Below are 14,267 nucleotides of genomic sequence, written 5' to 3' on the forward strand. Positions count from 1 at the left end.
TGTATGCTAGTAGACGTAGGCAATCCTAAGTAGTCCACTATTACGATATCTTGCTGGCCGTTAACTGTAACAAACCGACCGCGTTTCCTCGTTTACATCCGGCATGGACATTGATCACATCAAACAGCGCCGATGGAACTCTTCGGTTACATACGACGCTGCTAATATAATAACATACAACCTAGCCATCGGTGCAAGCGGACAAGACCTCCGCAGGTGCTGGGAGGACCATCCAGAGTTCCACGCCCTGCCGACATTCACCTCGCTGGCGGTTATTGATATCATGGGGAAGGTGACTCGCGATATGCCAACATTGCTACCACAGTACAAGCCAGAAAAATACCCGCATGTTCATGCAGAGCATTATCTTGAGATGAAGCAGCCACTGCCTACTTCAGGGACACTAGTATCCGAGGCCAGGATCATCGATGTCGTTGATCGCCGCTCTGGCGTGGCGGTCATTGTGGGAATCACGACCAAAGAGGCGAAGGCTGGATCTGATATATGCTATAATGAGTGGACCTCATTTCTGATGAAGATGCCAACTGATGGAGCATGGAAGCCATCGCGTTTAAACGCCCGGAGTGGCTCTTCTCTACCAGCAAGGGAATGTGATACGAGCGTGGACCATCAGACAACCAGCGAGCAAGGCGCCTTATACCGAGCTGCAACTGGAGAATGGAACCCAATGCACATTGACCCCGGGCATGGTAGGCGAGCAGGCTTTGCTGGGCCGATTCTATCTGGCACTTGCACGGTCGGGGTCGGAGTAAGGCATGTTGTCGATACGTTTGGCGGAGATTCAAGCAGACTTAAAAGCGTGAGGCTCCGACTGAGCAAGCCTGTTTTTCCTGGGGAACTTATCCGGACGCAGATGTGGGAGGAAGACGATGGGACGAGAATTGTGTACCAGCAGGTGGCTGAAGACGGCAGGGTGGTGATATCCCAGGCTGAGATAGCACTGAGCCCTGATGCTAAGAGTGTCAGGAGCCAGCTGTAGTCTGGACTGTCCAGGTATTTATATTCAAAGAGAGAGCGAGCGAGAGGACTTTGTAACAAGAATCTGCCCTCTATGCAAGCAGAGCATCTCATTCACGGCACAATATTTGCATCCTGTTTCGAAACCGACTTTAATCATTCGCACAGCGACAGTATATATGTTCCCAAACTAAATACAATTGAATGAGGAGAGACAGATGTATAAACTCGCCCGTTCAGTTGATCTCCCTTGTAGATAGATACACAAGTGAACAATAGCATCCAAGGAAAGCACAAGAAACCATCTAAGCAACCTGACACGCAGTCGGTGGACAATACCCATGATCACAGCCAAAGCTGCACAGTCCCAAGTACGAAGCATCGAGTCCCGACAGCGGCACTCCACGGACCCCGGTAGATGGCGGCGCAGCTACTCGTGCCCCGTATGCGGTGCAGGTGCATGGTCCGGGAGGACAATATCCATACCTGCAGGCGAAGTTGCACAGACCGACGTAGTTCCCTGGTCCTGTACCTGCGGTGCAGTCTTTACCGGGGCCTCCGGTTGGATTAGTCGGGGGGTTGTTGGTGGTTGTGGTCTGCGTGGTTGTTCTTGTAGTAGTGGTTGTGGGCCGAGTGGTCGTGGTTGTCCTGGTTGTAGATGTGGTTGTTCGTGTCGTACTGGTTGGACGAGTAACAGACGATGTCCGCGTTGGTGCTGCGTCTCCCCATCCTGGAGGAGCTGTGGGGGTTGTCTTGCCTAGTGAAGGTGTCGGGGAGCATGTCGAAACGTGAAGACCCATCGTGAGACTGAAGAGGGCCTCGTTTTCGAGGCTATCGAGTGGGCCCGGTGGCAGCGTTCCCACTAGACAGATATTAACTACAGCAGTGCAGTATAAATGGAGACGTACCGTATGGGTTGAAGTTGTATATCCCGCAGACGCACCCATCAATGATAGGCAGCAGACTGATATCCGACTGAATGACCTTGCCATTGCGGCTGAGGGAGAATGCCTGTGATCCCACCCCCATGGGTACCTGGAATGCACTGGCCCCTGCTGGTGCATCAAACACCTCGACGTTGCCTCCAGAATTGACCGTCACAGTCGCAGCCTCCGTAAGTGTGGTCACCACAAACACCGCATCCTGCATCGTCTCCCACCCGTTAGGCCGACCCATGAAGTAGTTTCCGCTGTCATTGTTCGCAGGGACCATGCAGGTATCCGTGGCATCGCAGTCCACACCTCGCGGGGTTGGTCGGTACCAGTAGACCAGCAGGTCTTCGGTGATATAGCTGTCGACAGACTTGGCGCCGTCCTTATATGCCGCGATAAATGGCTTCGACATGTCCATCCAGCCGTCATGGGGCCTGTTATATTAGCATAATGCGTTACACTAGTATAATAGGGAAAAAAAAGGATGCATACATGTCATTCACCCATTTGGAACAACCGTCATCAGTATGCGGCGAGCTCAGAGGGCCGATATAGTGGGCTTCGCCGTAGTCGTTCCATGTAACAATCTCAATGAAGCGAGGGCCCATCGCCAGAATCTGGTGCCAGCGATCGTACCACAGAAGATCTCCAGGGAAGACCCAGTTCTTGCTATATGGGACCTCAGGGCCAAAGTGGGTAAAGAACCACGGGGATACAGCTGCAATAGTTAGAAAGCAACAGCTAGGCTTGCAGAGGTGGCAGCTCACGCGCAATATAGTCCTTTCCATTCAAGGCTCGAATGTATGCATCGTCTCCGTCTTGGACAGATATATTGCGTCCTGGTTGGGGTGCCTTGTTGTTACCGTTGTTCGGCCACGCCATCCAGTTGAGCAGACCATCGACCACGTCCATATTGGTGCCCATCTCTGGATGGTAGTTCGGGGCCCAGAATACCGGTTGTCCAGCTGCCTGGCGCATCGCTGCAACATCGAGACCGTCGCCTGAGAACGAGGAGACGAACACTTTGCCGTCGACTTTGAGCTGGGCGGGCAGGCTGGCATACTGAGCTATCTTCTGCCCGACTTGGGACCCCTGGCCAGTGTTGTACCAGTTGAAGTCGAACGAGATGAAGACCTTCATGTCGTTGTTTGCGGCGGACTGGTATGCTAGCCCTAACTGCTGGTCGGTATATGGGTCGACGCCGATGTTCAGGGCAAAGGCGTCGATTCCCAGGGATTTAGCCCGCTTCATGTCATCGTCGTAGTCGGCTGCGCTGTGGCGGTTGCTGACAATTCCAATCTTCACGGGTCAGCTATTGGATCAAATGGACGGAGATTGGAAATACCATGAAATGGGCAAAGACGAGTCTGTCGGTCGCCTTCCGGGTCTCGTTCTCTACTAGCTTGGGGGCAGCAAAAGCCAGCTGGGGGAGGGCCCCGAGGGCTATGGATAGCAGATGAATGAGCTTCATCTTTACTAGGTCTGATCCTGATGTTGTTTGGAGATAATATTCTTGGGCAATTGGCAGGTTATATAGCTTCCATTCCTTCCTGATCATGACCTCCACATACTGGTATGTCAATCACCTCTAGCAACATATCACGATCCGCCACTGATTGGCGCCGATTTCCATCTCATGTAGTATTCAAAATCCCCGCGGCAGATAATCCGAGATGTCATAATAATAACCATCGTTTGACTGAGGGCGGCCATGTTACACGACCAGATTAGAACGAGTTAGCATACTCCGCGTTTTCGAGACCATGCAACCCCTAACGCTTCTTGAATCCTGGTAGAGTAGGGCTCATCCTATAGTTCTCCGCATTATTATCAAGCCCCCTTCTGCAAGGGCCATCGTCATGTGGTTCATCGGTGAAACATCACGACGCGTTTCCAATATTCTTCCTTGTAAGCGTAGTTCTAGCGAGAGTTTGGACGAAGATTGGGCGAATTATACGGCGAGCATAGCCACTCCGATGTTATCCTCATTAATGTATGTGTAATGACGAGCGAGGCTTGTCACATCTGGGGATCGTGTATTCGAACTTTCGTGATCCATCCTGCAGATGGTCATTCACAATATGTCGGCTGATGAGTGTACCCTGGACATATCCATCCCGTATTATGTGCAATGGTGATCTCAACGGCCCAATACCGGAAAGCATAGTGAGCAGAATCCATCGGTGATATTCCCGCTTCTTATAATGTGGCACTGGGCCAGTAGAATCCCTGCTGGTCATCGAGATACATGGACGAATCAATAAACTCGAGGTCCGTCAGAGGCTGATCCAGCAGCTCCTGTAACAGTGGCTCAGAAAGCGCCGTCCCACCAGTCATGAAATCAGTCACCATAGATGACCCCCCTTCGAAAGCACTGGGGTTGAGGCCCGAGGTAGTAAGAGAGTTCTGGTGAATTTCAGGTGCGGTACCCTCACGCACGCCCAAACGAACCTTTGTCGTCTCCATCAAAGCAGTGGCCGCTTCAAGGTGTTGGTAGAACTCTGCAGCGGCATAGTTACCGCTGTCTCGTAGTTGTTGAAGGAATCCGGCAGCAACTTCGAATTGCTCTTCGTCGCTCTGGTGCTCCTTGCTGTCTAGCAGTGTTGATAAACCGAGGATGGTGGCTGATGAGAACAAGTACTGGGTATAGAAGTAGTCGAATATCATGAATGTCCCGTTCGTCCAGCTGTCTACCAGGAGACGGCTTGAGTGGCGAGCACAGCGGATACAGGTCTCAGCCAGCGCAGTAGCAGATGCTGGGATATTGGGTTCGATACTGGGGGTTTGTCCACTGGCTTCTAGGTGTGTTCGAAGGACGTGCAGCAGAATTGGCCGCGTGGCAATGATAACGAGCTGGTTGAATAGGAGATGGAGCGACCTGACCCTAGGATCCAACTCCCCTTCTCCCTTAGTCTCAATCTGGAGTGACACTGGCAGTTCCTTCAACCACCTTCGAAGCTCTCCAAAGGAATCCTGGACGCGGCGAGATAAAGACGGCGCGTCCGCCTTCTGGCGATATATGGAGTGGATAATGCGGGTGGACAGCCTGGCAAGCCCAATCCGGGCGATGAAATATGCACAATCCGCAAAGTCTGATGCGCTGCTGTCGTCGACATGTTCTGGGTTAGATGGGAGATTCACCTCGATCTCGTCGTCTCGGACTGCAGCCGGATATCCTAGTTTCGCTGCCCACATGCGCTCGAGGGTATATGCCGTCCACCAGATGCGATTCCGGTGCTCGCGTTCGCCTGAATCGCTCAGCTGGTACTCGGGGATGTTGAGATGGAGTCCCATTATCACTCCCAGCCGTACAGCAGAGCCTGCTAGACTGTATGCTGCGTGTCGTCGGTTGAGGAAGAGCGAGTATATCGACTGGAGGGTCAGTTTGGCTGTCAAATAACAGACGGGGGAACAAACCAGGAGCAGTTGAGTTTCAACCATATCCACACTAGGCCTTTCGCTGACCATCCTAGTAACGTTCGTTGCTTTGCAAAAATAGTGCAGACCGGGGAATGTTCGCTCGGAGGTTGACGTCCTGGTCGTATACATCTCGCCGACTGCAAACGCAACCCATAACTTACTCTTCATTACCAATCCAATTTGTGACCGGTTGTGCATGGCGGATTCGACTTCTTGCAGAATCGAGCTCCGTCGAACAATATGATAGCACCGACCGAGGCCATTTACAGCTGCTCGGACGAGAAGTCGTGCACGAGCAGGCGTAGGCCATGGACATGGCGTATCCGACAACGCCAGCAGCTGCTCATCACTGGGGAAGTTGACTCGGGGCAGATGGCCATGTTGGGCACTTGACATGGCCTGTCGAAAGCGCGTTGCAAAGGCCGAGTCTGAGGCTTCGGCGACCAATATCGGCGTGTGAAGGGCATCTGCATTTACAAACCAGGGAGCTTCAGCGAGAACAGGGGCCTTTTCCAGGGCAGTGCCCTCTTCGTTTAAAGGCCGTGAAGACGATCTTCGTAGTCGCTGGTTCTCGGAGACCAGATCCTCGATATATCTGGCTATGAGTGGCACATCCGGATACTAGGAGGGCAACCGTGTTCACTCACTGCTCGCTGACTTTGACAAGACGCGACTTTCGGGGATAGATGCATTCGCCTGATTTATTTGCCTGGCGACAGTTGGTGCAAGGGACTCCCCCAGAGCACTTGACCTTCCTGCCGTGGCATCTGCGACAGCTGGGTCGGTTAGACGAGACTGTTATGGGGAGAGGATACCTACGCGATGCTCTTTGAAATTCTTGTCCGCGTTCTCTCCGACATAATGCTATAAAACAATTCCTAGCACAGCGTTGACTGAGTGACTGTTGACGGCGTTTGTGGCGAATTGGCCGACTTTTCTGCTCGGCAAGTCGGATTTTTAGACCGATTTGTGTCCCAATTCTGCTTCGGCATAAATCTCGATTTTGCCGGCAGGTCTCGGCCTTAGGGCTCAACTTACCGGTCCATAAAAGAACAGTCATCCTTCTAGCCATACTGTTCTCGATCACACTATTATCCTTTATTACAATCTCCAAATGTCCCTCACATATACAAAAATCCCCATTGACGTGCAGGGAGTGAGCCTCGAGCTGTCGACAGTCCACAGTCTCAACGCCAACCCCCCAATCTTCTTCCTACACGGCTTCGGCTCATGTAAAGAGGACCTGGCCGATATCATTCTACAGCCTGCTCTACGGCAATATGGCTATATTGCATTCGATGCCCCCGGCTGCGGCCACTCTGACAGCCACAACCTCTCTGCCACAGATATCCCCTTCCTAGTGGCAACCGCATTAGCAGTCCTTGAACACTTCAAAATTACGAAATTCCACCTTATGGGTCATTCAATGGGAGGACTCACAGCCCTTCTCCTCGCCCACCATAATCCCGACAGGGTCTTAAGCTTCGTCGACATCAAAGGCAACCTCGCGCCGGAGGACTGCTTTCTCAGTCGGCAGATCTTTAGTTTCCCGACTGATGACCCGGAGGCTTTCATGGATGAGTTTATTATTCGAACTCGCGATGCGAAATCGTTCGGGAGTCCGCTGTATGCTAGTACGCTAAGGGCGAGGGTACGGGCTGGTGCTGTGCGTTCGATATTCGAGTCCATGGTGCGGTTATCCGATAGTGAGGACTTGCTTGGGATGTTTTTGGGATTGCCTTGTCCTAAAATGTTTATGTATGGGGAGGAGAACCGGGGTCTGTCGTATCTACCGCGATTAGGAAAGGAGAGCGTCGACCTGGCGGAGATTCCAGCGAGTGGGCATTTTCCAATGTATTCGAACCCTGTTGAGATGTGGTGTCGTATTGCGGAGTTTATGAAGTGTTTTTAGAAGTATACAAATCATGACATGATGATACCGACATATTGAAGCAATAAACTGCCAGATGGTTCTACAACCGCAGCACGGACGACTGTAATACGGAGCTCGGCCTCATACTACGGCTTCAATATCGGTTTAATTGTCGATTTCGCCGAGGCCGGTTCATCTGCAGTATAAGTCGGCAATAACCAAGATATTATACTTGATACCTTGCACTTCTTTACCCTGTACCTCTTTACCTTCTGCGGTTAATCTTGCACTACCGAATAAACAATTACAACGTCAAGGCAAAATGTCGTTCCCAACAGCCATAACAGGCGTAACCCATAACCCACAACTGCGCCTGCTCAATGCTCTCCGAGAAAGCAAAAAGCCGATAATGACCTTTATGGGACTTCCATCATTCCGAAATGGCCAGATAGTTGCTCAGACAGGTCTCGATGTGAGCCGTCGTCTATGTGCCGTGCCTGCTGTCTATGTACTGATGCCATTAGGGGATTATCATCGACTGCGAGCATGGGTATATTAGCGATGACTCCATGCACAGTTCCGTTGCTGCCATTGCGTCGATGGGCGTCTCGCCGCTTGTTCGTATTAGAGGAACGCACTCCGATCTGATTAAAAGAGCGTTGGATGCTGGTGCACAGTGAGTTGGATTGACACTTCTACCAGGGCAGCACTAACTATCAGGGCAGTGGGATTGTTGTCCCTCAGATTAATACAGCCGAAGAAGCAGCAGCCATTGTTTCCTATGCGAAATTCCCTCCACAAGGACTCCGTGGCCAAGGTTCAGCATTTCCAGCCATTGCTCATGGAATTGATATCCCGACGTACATCAAAACCGCCAATGAGACGCTTATTACTTGTGTGCAGATCGAGTCCAAGGCTGGGGTTGAGAACGTGGATGCCATATCTGCCGTACCTGGTGTCGGCAAGTGACTTATAACTAATATTGTATTAGGCCATCGCTAACGCAAGTAGATATGCTGTTCATCGGCCCGAATGACCTCGCCCTGTCGGTCCTGGGATATGTGCCTGCAAAGGGCGATGAGCCCGAGTTCGTTGGTGCCATTGAGAAGATCGTGACGGCTGCCAGAAAACACGGCAAATGGGTCGGTCGGTTGTCAAATGATGGGGCATCGTCTAAAGCACATCTCACGGTGTTTGATACTGTAGCGATGAGCTATGACATTCGGGCTGTCCAGAATTGGTCCAGGGCTGAGCTTCAGGTTGCGCGGTCATGAAGACAAACCACCCTAGCATTGTACTTAACGTCGTCTACCTTATATCGAGTAGGGGGGGAAATGATTTGTTATCCTTGAAGGCTACACATCTTGACTAGCAAATACATGGTTCGATAAGCTCAGGCCTTGCGCTGCAGAGTGTGGTAACCAAGCTTCTCTCTCGCCTCAGCAATCGATGCACCACCAGAAATTAACTCTCTGATACTCTCTTCACTCTGTTCAACTTTAGCTGCAACTTCAGCAACCTCGCGCGCTCGTCCCCTGGGAACAATGACCACTCCATTGGCATCGGCAACGACGATATCGCGCGGCTGGACATGGACCTTCCCAATACCAACGGCTTCATTAATACCCCCGACCTCAACTCGATCCTTGCCAGTTCGCATCCATCGACCAGTGCTGAAGATCGGGTATTCATCCCCGATTGCGCGGTTCACGTCGCGGCAGACCCCGTCAATCACCGTCCCTGCAATACCGCGTAGGCCGGCATACTGGGTCATGATATCGCCCCAGACTGTACAGTCAGTGCGGCCGCCGTTGTCGATGACTACAACATCACCCGCAGCGACATCGTCGATGAAATCACCCACGCTGCCTGGGGGGTTGCTGGCCGGGACGTATCGCACTGTGAATGCCGGTCCGACAGTCACTTTGCTGTAGTCGGTTAAGGGCATGATATTGAGCGCCTGTCCTGGAATACCGAGTTTATCCAGTGCGTCGGAAACAGCAGGTGTATCTGAGCTGGCGAATAGGGAAGATAGCTCTTGATCCTCGGGCGACGCTTCTCTGGGGTTCCTAGGTCTTGATGCCCGTGCAGCTGTCGATGCTTTGGGGTTGTGAATGGCCTCGAACTTGGTATCGTGCATCACCTCAGATACAGCCTTGCCTGCTCGAACATCCTTCACCATCAGAGACTGACGACGGTCAATACGCTCTGCCAATTCCACGACGTCCTCGATACGCTCGGCTGGGACGAAGACAGTCCCACATCGATCAGCAATCACGTAGTCGTCTTGATTAACTGTGACGCCTCGCACCTGCAGCGGTGTCCCAGAGTCCAACTGCACGAGCCGGTTACGCGCGCTGATCATCGTCACGCCCAGGCCATAGACCGGATATCCAATATCGCGACTCCCGTCGATGTCACGACTCACGCCATCAATCACTGTCCCGCGAATATGCTTCATTTGCGAGGCGTTGGCGATGATGTCCCCCCAGCAGGAGATTCCCTCGGTGCCACCAGCAATAACCAGAATGCGGTCGTTTGTGGTTATGGCATCTATGACAGGTGTAATGAGATGGGTTGTCGGAGCGGTACCCTCCTGCTTAACGCCGACTTTTATGGTGCTTGCCCGGCCAACGATCTTGGGGCAGTCCCATAACGGCCGCAGTCCATAAGTCGCGCCTTTGAGATGCAGGAAATCGAGGGCATCCGATATGGTGTTGGTGTCCAGCGCGGACAGGCGCTCTAGAATTGTAGACTGGCTCATTGTGGCCGTCTTTCAAGGTATACAGGCAAGGTGGAATGGCAAAATAGAAGTTTATTTCCCTCGCTCCTACGGTATATGTACGTTTGATATCCTTATGCTCGGCGAGACGTGGCAACAATGCCGTTGAGAGACTTCGGTGAAAACCTCTAATACGCCGATGGGCACCACATTCATATGAATACATTCCTCAATGGATAACAGGCCATTCTCCGGTTAACTCATGCCACACATCTGGTGGCGGCTAAGTATTTAGTCGACCAGTCCGTCTCTACGAGCAGTCCTTATTCCACCGCGTGCCCGGATATCAGTACAGCAACTTAAAACTAAATCACCTTCAATCACAGTCAAGACCGGCTTCACAATGGAACGGCAGTATCTCAATCTACAAATTCCACCACCGGACACTGCGTTCGGGCTAATGGCCGACTTTGAGGCAGACCCTCACCCGCACAAAGTATCTCTCGTTGCCGGTGCATATCGCGATGAAAATGGAAAACCATGGGTCCTGCCCAGCGTACGAAAGGTAAATTATATTGAAGTTCAATACTCCTATCCAACGTCGCCTTCATAAGCAGGGACTAACCGTCATTCCAGGCAAAAGTCCAGCTTAGCGAAGCCTCGCACGAATACCTAGGGATAGAAGGGTCACCCAGGTTCCTCAGCCTAGCAAAACATCTCATCTTCGGACCTCTGACCTCCAGACTGACTACCAATTTTGCCTCAATCCAAACAGTCTCCGGCACAGGGGCAAACCATCTTGCCGCTGCATTCCTGGCCCGCTACCTGCAGCCAAAGCGCGTATTTATCCCTTCCCCCACATGGATCAATCACCGCTCCATTTGGGAGATGGCTGGTGTAGAGGTTACCGAGTATCCATACTACTCCCCTGCCACAAAGGAGGTTGACATGGAGGGCATGCTAGCTGCCCTAAGTCGCGCCGAGCGAAACGACGTCATCGTCTTGCAGGCCTGTGCACATAATCCTACTGGAGTGGACTTGACAAAGTCCCAGTGGGTACAGGTCGCAGATTTAATGTGCGAAAAGAGATTGTTTACCGTTTTCGACAGCGCCTATCAGGGCTTCGCGACTGGGGACGTCGACGAGGATGCATGGGCGGTTCGCCAGTTCACAGAGATGGTCTTGGATTCCAACACCTATCCCGGTCTTTGTGTAGCTCAGTCGTTTTCGAAGAACTTTGGATTGTATGGTGAGCGTGTTGGCGCGTTGCATCTAGTTGTTCCGCTGCATCTGTCGGCGCAGGGAGCGCGTGGTGAACTTATGGCCATTGCACGCGTGGAATACTCAAACCCGCCGCGGTTTGGGCCGAGTATTGTTGAGACTGTCCTTGGGGGTCCAGAACTACGAGCTCAGTGGGAAGCGGATTTGGATACCATGAGCTCGCGCATTCGCAGGATGAGACGGGAATTGAGGCAAAGGTTGGAGAAGGAGACGGGGAAGGATTGGTCGTATGTTGAGAGGCAGATTGGTATGTTTAGTTATACTGGCCTGGGCAAAGACCATGTTGCGAGACTGAGAGACGAGTTCCATGTCTATCTGTTGCCGTCTGGGCGGCTCAGTGTCTGTGGGTTGAATGATGGGAATGTGCAGTACGTCGCGCACGCTATTAGCCAAGTCATGAAGGATTAACACTGCATGTAGCTATATCAACTGCTTCTCTAGAAACTACATACACATTCCATTCGGGGAAAACAAAATGGCATTCATGGAACTGCTCTACACCGTTTTGTACTCAGTTTTGCCTGCCCTTTCCTGTCCTTCTGTATCGTCTGTACCCATTCGATTCGTACGAGCCTTTTCTTCGTCGTCTTTGATCCTGCTGGAATCGGTTAAATATGAATTCAACGGCCTCAAATGGCGATTACCTACGTGGATGTCCACGAATTCTCAAAGTCTCCAGACCCAAAACGGTAGCTTTCTTCCTCGTCAACGAGGCGTTGCAGGTCGTCTGGCAACTGCGAACGCCTCTCCTCGTGCTTGAGATATTTTGTGGATTTCAAGGATTCCTCTGCCATTTTCGCTCTTTTCAATGCAAATGAAAGATATCTTAGGTTGTCAGGTTGACGACTGCTGCTTTTATCTTATGAGGCGTGGATGACTTCATCCATTGCCACCAGTACCAACCATCCAGCACGAGAATTATTCGGATATTCTGGTCCCAAAGCATTCCCGATAATCGTCTATATTCCTGCATGGATAGCTTACTTGTTATGAGGCCCTACTACATCGGTTACCCCTGTCCACGAATTAGTACTGTGTCGGATAGTAGTATATAGGAAATGGCTCCCTCTTTACTATATCTGTCAGCATATAATGAGGCACCTTCGCCATTATCAGATAAATTTTAACAATTATGATAACACGTGCAAAGTAGTATCTCTTTCAGGGCTGCCATCTTTGCTCACGCTGGGATACATCCAACTCCACCAAGATCCAACAGCTCTTCATCCATGTACCTACACTTCCACTGCGGAGGCTGTCCACTGGGATTCTTCAGGGTGACATTCTCGGCCCGAATATTATCGCAAGACTGACAGGTTAGTAAATCCAAATACAGAGGGGAGGGACATTTACATCTTCAGAACCACATATAAGCTGCCCAGCAACAGGGTCGTCGGCACCATTAGCTGTGCCCCATATATTCTTAAAAACGACGTCCGTCAGTATCACGCCAGACGGGTGGTCCAAGCATTCGCTGGCATTGATAGCTCCGTAGCACTGATCGATCTGGATAGCGAGGTTGTTGTTATCGTTGATCATGGTGTCGTAGGTAACATTGCGCACGTAGCCCTTTCCACCACCTCCGACCCATGGAGGGTCCCCTGTTTTAATGGCGTCTTCTCCAGGCCATACTTTAAGCCGGGCTGCAGTTGTCGTGTTCGCCATGGTGTTGTTGTAGATGTACAGGTCCGAGACGATGTCATATTGGTACGGGTAGTTTCCGAGAGACCCGACAGAGATACCGTGGGATCCATTGCAATGCAGACCCTGGACGATGATGTTGGTGCTGTTTGGCTTGAACGAGACGCAGTCGTCGTCGTGGTCTATCACTGAATTCTGGATAACGATATTGTCGGACCGGAATGTATCCCAGCCGTCGAGATTGCCCGCGGCGTTTTCAGAGAATGACCGAGAGAACAGATCCATGTCGGAGATTAGGATGTCGGAGCTGTTGGCAATTAAGTTGTGCCACTGATCTGTTAGCCTGCTTACCTAGTCTTTAATGGTCCCTTTCCTAGTATTAAGGGTTACTCACATTTGGCGAATGTCGCATCTTCAGACCCGTGATGGATCCCCCATGCCACCCATCAGCTATGAACAGAAGCGGGCGCCTTATGCTAGAGTCAGCAGCGAAGGCATCATACCAAGCCTGTCCATTCCCATGGATCACACCAGTGCCAGCTCCGTAGAGGTGGACGTCCTCTCCTCCCCAAACCCACCATGAAGACGCATTCTGGAAGTGGAACTCGAACAAGTTCTGTTGCCAAAAGTCCACCTCGGGACAGAACTCCACTTTACCTGTCAATGCGATATCGACATGCTTCAAGAAGCGTAGGTCGAGCGGACTGCAGATGGTGTAGTCTTTGTCCAGGACAACCGTTCCTCCGTTGCTGCACTTGTGCAGTGCATTTCGGATTCTGTCCGCGTCATCGCTTCCTTTGCGACCCGGTTTGACGTGGCATACTTTGTGTGGGTTGCGCCGTGAGTGCAGTGGGAGTGCCTTGTATGGTTGAAGAGGATCTGGGTGGATGGATGGACGCGTTGGGAAGCTGGGATGCCCAGGGTGAGCCAGTGTTAAGGTTATAAAGGCAACAATAATGCCGCAGATATTTGGCACCATTTCTGTTTCAGATCACGGCTGTGATATTCAATTATATCGAAAGGTAAAGGTAGCTTCCCCGTCATGAGCGTGCTATATCCCAAATATTATGATTATATACACCTGTTCGCGAGAGTGAAATTTATTTATCCTCGGGCACCCCTACGGCCATAGAGCTGGATAATGAGGCTAAAATGTGTCTTGGAAGCCCGCGTGCTATTATGTTTCTCCATCAATAAACGCGACTCCATCTTATATTGCCCGATGTTCATACAGGCAGGGATTTAAGCGGCGAAGTCGGGTAAGGACAGCGTATCAGGGTTTGATGATTCTCAACGATTCCCACCAATATGAGTGAGTCTACACGAGTCAGCGCTTGGCAGATGCAGGAATTATCCCCAGACTGGGCGAGTCGTTTAGCCTGATCGTGCTTTGCGTCCTTGGCCGTGCCAAGACAACAAG

The 14,267-nt window shown here is 51.4% G+C and overlaps 10 protein-coding genes across 10 annotated transcripts; 5 read left to right on the forward strand and 5 right to left on the reverse strand.

Annotated features, from left to right (window-relative positions):
- Positions 1–103: 103 nt before the first annotated feature.
- Positions 104–1,000, forward strand: APUU_22133S (uncharacterized protein; the record flags this gene model as incomplete). Its single annotated transcript, XM_041700962.1, has 1 exon — positions 104–1,000. One exon carries the CDS (start codon positions 104–106, stop codon positions 998–1,000), a length of 897 nt encoding a protein of 298 aa, XP_041553895.1.
- Positions 1,001–1,283: 283 nt separating this feature from the next.
- On the reverse strand, positions 1,284–3,381 carry APUU_22134A (glycoside hydrolase family 71 protein; the record flags this gene model as incomplete). The annotated part of the gene is made up of 5 exons (XM_041700964.1): positions 1,284–1,840; positions 1,887–2,344; positions 2,403–2,628; positions 2,678–3,209; positions 3,256–3,381. 5 exons carry the CDS (start codon positions 3,379–3,381, stop codon positions 1,284–1,286), a joined length of 1,899 nt encoding a protein of 632 aa, XP_041553896.1.
- Positions 3,382–4,109: 728 nt separating this feature from the next.
- On the reverse strand, positions 4,110–6,190 carry APUU_22135A (Zn(II)2Cys6 transcription factor; the record flags this gene model as incomplete). The annotated part of the gene is made up of 4 exons (XM_041700965.1): positions 4,110–5,282; positions 5,328–5,925; positions 5,978–6,106; positions 6,150–6,190. 4 exons carry the CDS (start codon positions 6,188–6,190, stop codon positions 4,110–4,112), a joined length of 1,941 nt encoding a protein of 646 aa, XP_041553897.1.
- Positions 6,191–6,444: 254 nt separating this feature from the next.
- On the forward strand, positions 6,445–7,242 carry APUU_22136S (alpha/beta fold hydrolase; the record flags this gene model as incomplete). The annotated part of the gene is made up of 1 exon (XM_041700966.1): positions 6,445–7,242. The coding sequence occupies one exon, from the start codon at positions 6,445–6,447 to the stop codon at positions 7,240–7,242; it is 798 nt and encodes a 265-aa protein (XP_041553898.1).
- Positions 7,243–7,525: 283 nt separating this feature from the next.
- On the forward strand, positions 7,526–8,172 carry APUU_22137S (HpcH/HpaI aldolase family protein; the record flags this gene model as incomplete). Its single annotated transcript, XM_041700967.1, has 3 exons — positions 7,526–7,675; positions 7,728–7,879; positions 7,929–8,172. 3 exons carry the CDS (start codon positions 7,526–7,528, stop codon positions 8,170–8,172), a joined length of 546 nt encoding a protein of 181 aa, XP_041553899.1.
- A 44-nt stretch (positions 8,173–8,216) lies between these two features.
- Positions 8,217–8,477, forward strand: APUU_22138S (uncharacterized protein; the record flags this gene model as incomplete). Its single annotated transcript, XM_041700968.1, has 1 exon — positions 8,217–8,477. The coding sequence occupies one exon, from the start codon at positions 8,217–8,219 to the stop codon at positions 8,475–8,477; it is 261 nt and encodes an 86-aa protein (XP_041553900.1).
- A 119-nt stretch (positions 8,478–8,596) lies between these two features.
- Positions 8,597–9,967, reverse strand: APUU_22139A (RraA family protein; the record flags this gene model as incomplete). The annotated part of the gene is made up of 1 exon (XM_041700969.1): positions 8,597–9,967. One exon carries the CDS (start codon positions 9,965–9,967, stop codon positions 8,597–8,599), a length of 1,371 nt encoding a protein of 456 aa, XP_041553901.1.
- Positions 9,968–10,328: 361 nt separating this feature from the next.
- APUU_22140S (putative secondary metabolism biosynthetic enzyme) lies at positions 10,329–11,614 on the forward strand (the record flags this gene model as incomplete). The annotated part of the gene is made up of 2 exons (XM_041700970.1): positions 10,329–10,490; positions 10,562–11,614. The coding sequence occupies 2 exons, from the start codon at positions 10,329–10,331 to the stop codon at positions 11,612–11,614; spliced, it is 1,215 nt and encodes a 404-aa protein (XP_041553902.1).
- An 87-nt stretch (positions 11,615–11,701) lies between these two features.
- Positions 11,702–12,000, reverse strand: APUU_22141A (uncharacterized protein; the record flags this gene model as incomplete). Its single annotated transcript, XM_041700971.1, has 2 exons — positions 11,702–11,804; positions 11,855–12,000. The coding sequence occupies 2 exons, from the start codon at positions 11,998–12,000 to the stop codon at positions 11,702–11,704; spliced, it is 249 nt and encodes an 82-aa protein (XP_041553903.1).
- Positions 12,001–12,386: 386 nt separating this feature from the next.
- PGAX2 (exopolygalacturonase X-2) lies at positions 12,387–13,826 on the reverse strand (the record flags this gene model as incomplete). Its single annotated transcript, XM_041700972.1, has 3 exons — positions 12,387–12,515; positions 12,560–13,177; positions 13,242–13,826. 3 exons carry the CDS (start codon positions 13,824–13,826, stop codon positions 12,387–12,389), a joined length of 1,332 nt encoding a protein of 443 aa, XP_041553904.1.
- Between the last annotated feature and the right edge of the window lie 441 nt (positions 13,827–14,267).

Source organism: Aspergillus puulaauensis, chromosome 2 (assembly GCF_016861865.1).
Source record: "Aspergillus puulaauensis MK2 DNA, chromosome 2, nearly complete sequence".
NCBI classification, from domain to species: Eukaryota; Fungi; Ascomycota; class Eurotiomycetes; order Eurotiales; family Aspergillaceae; genus Aspergillus; species Aspergillus puulaauensis.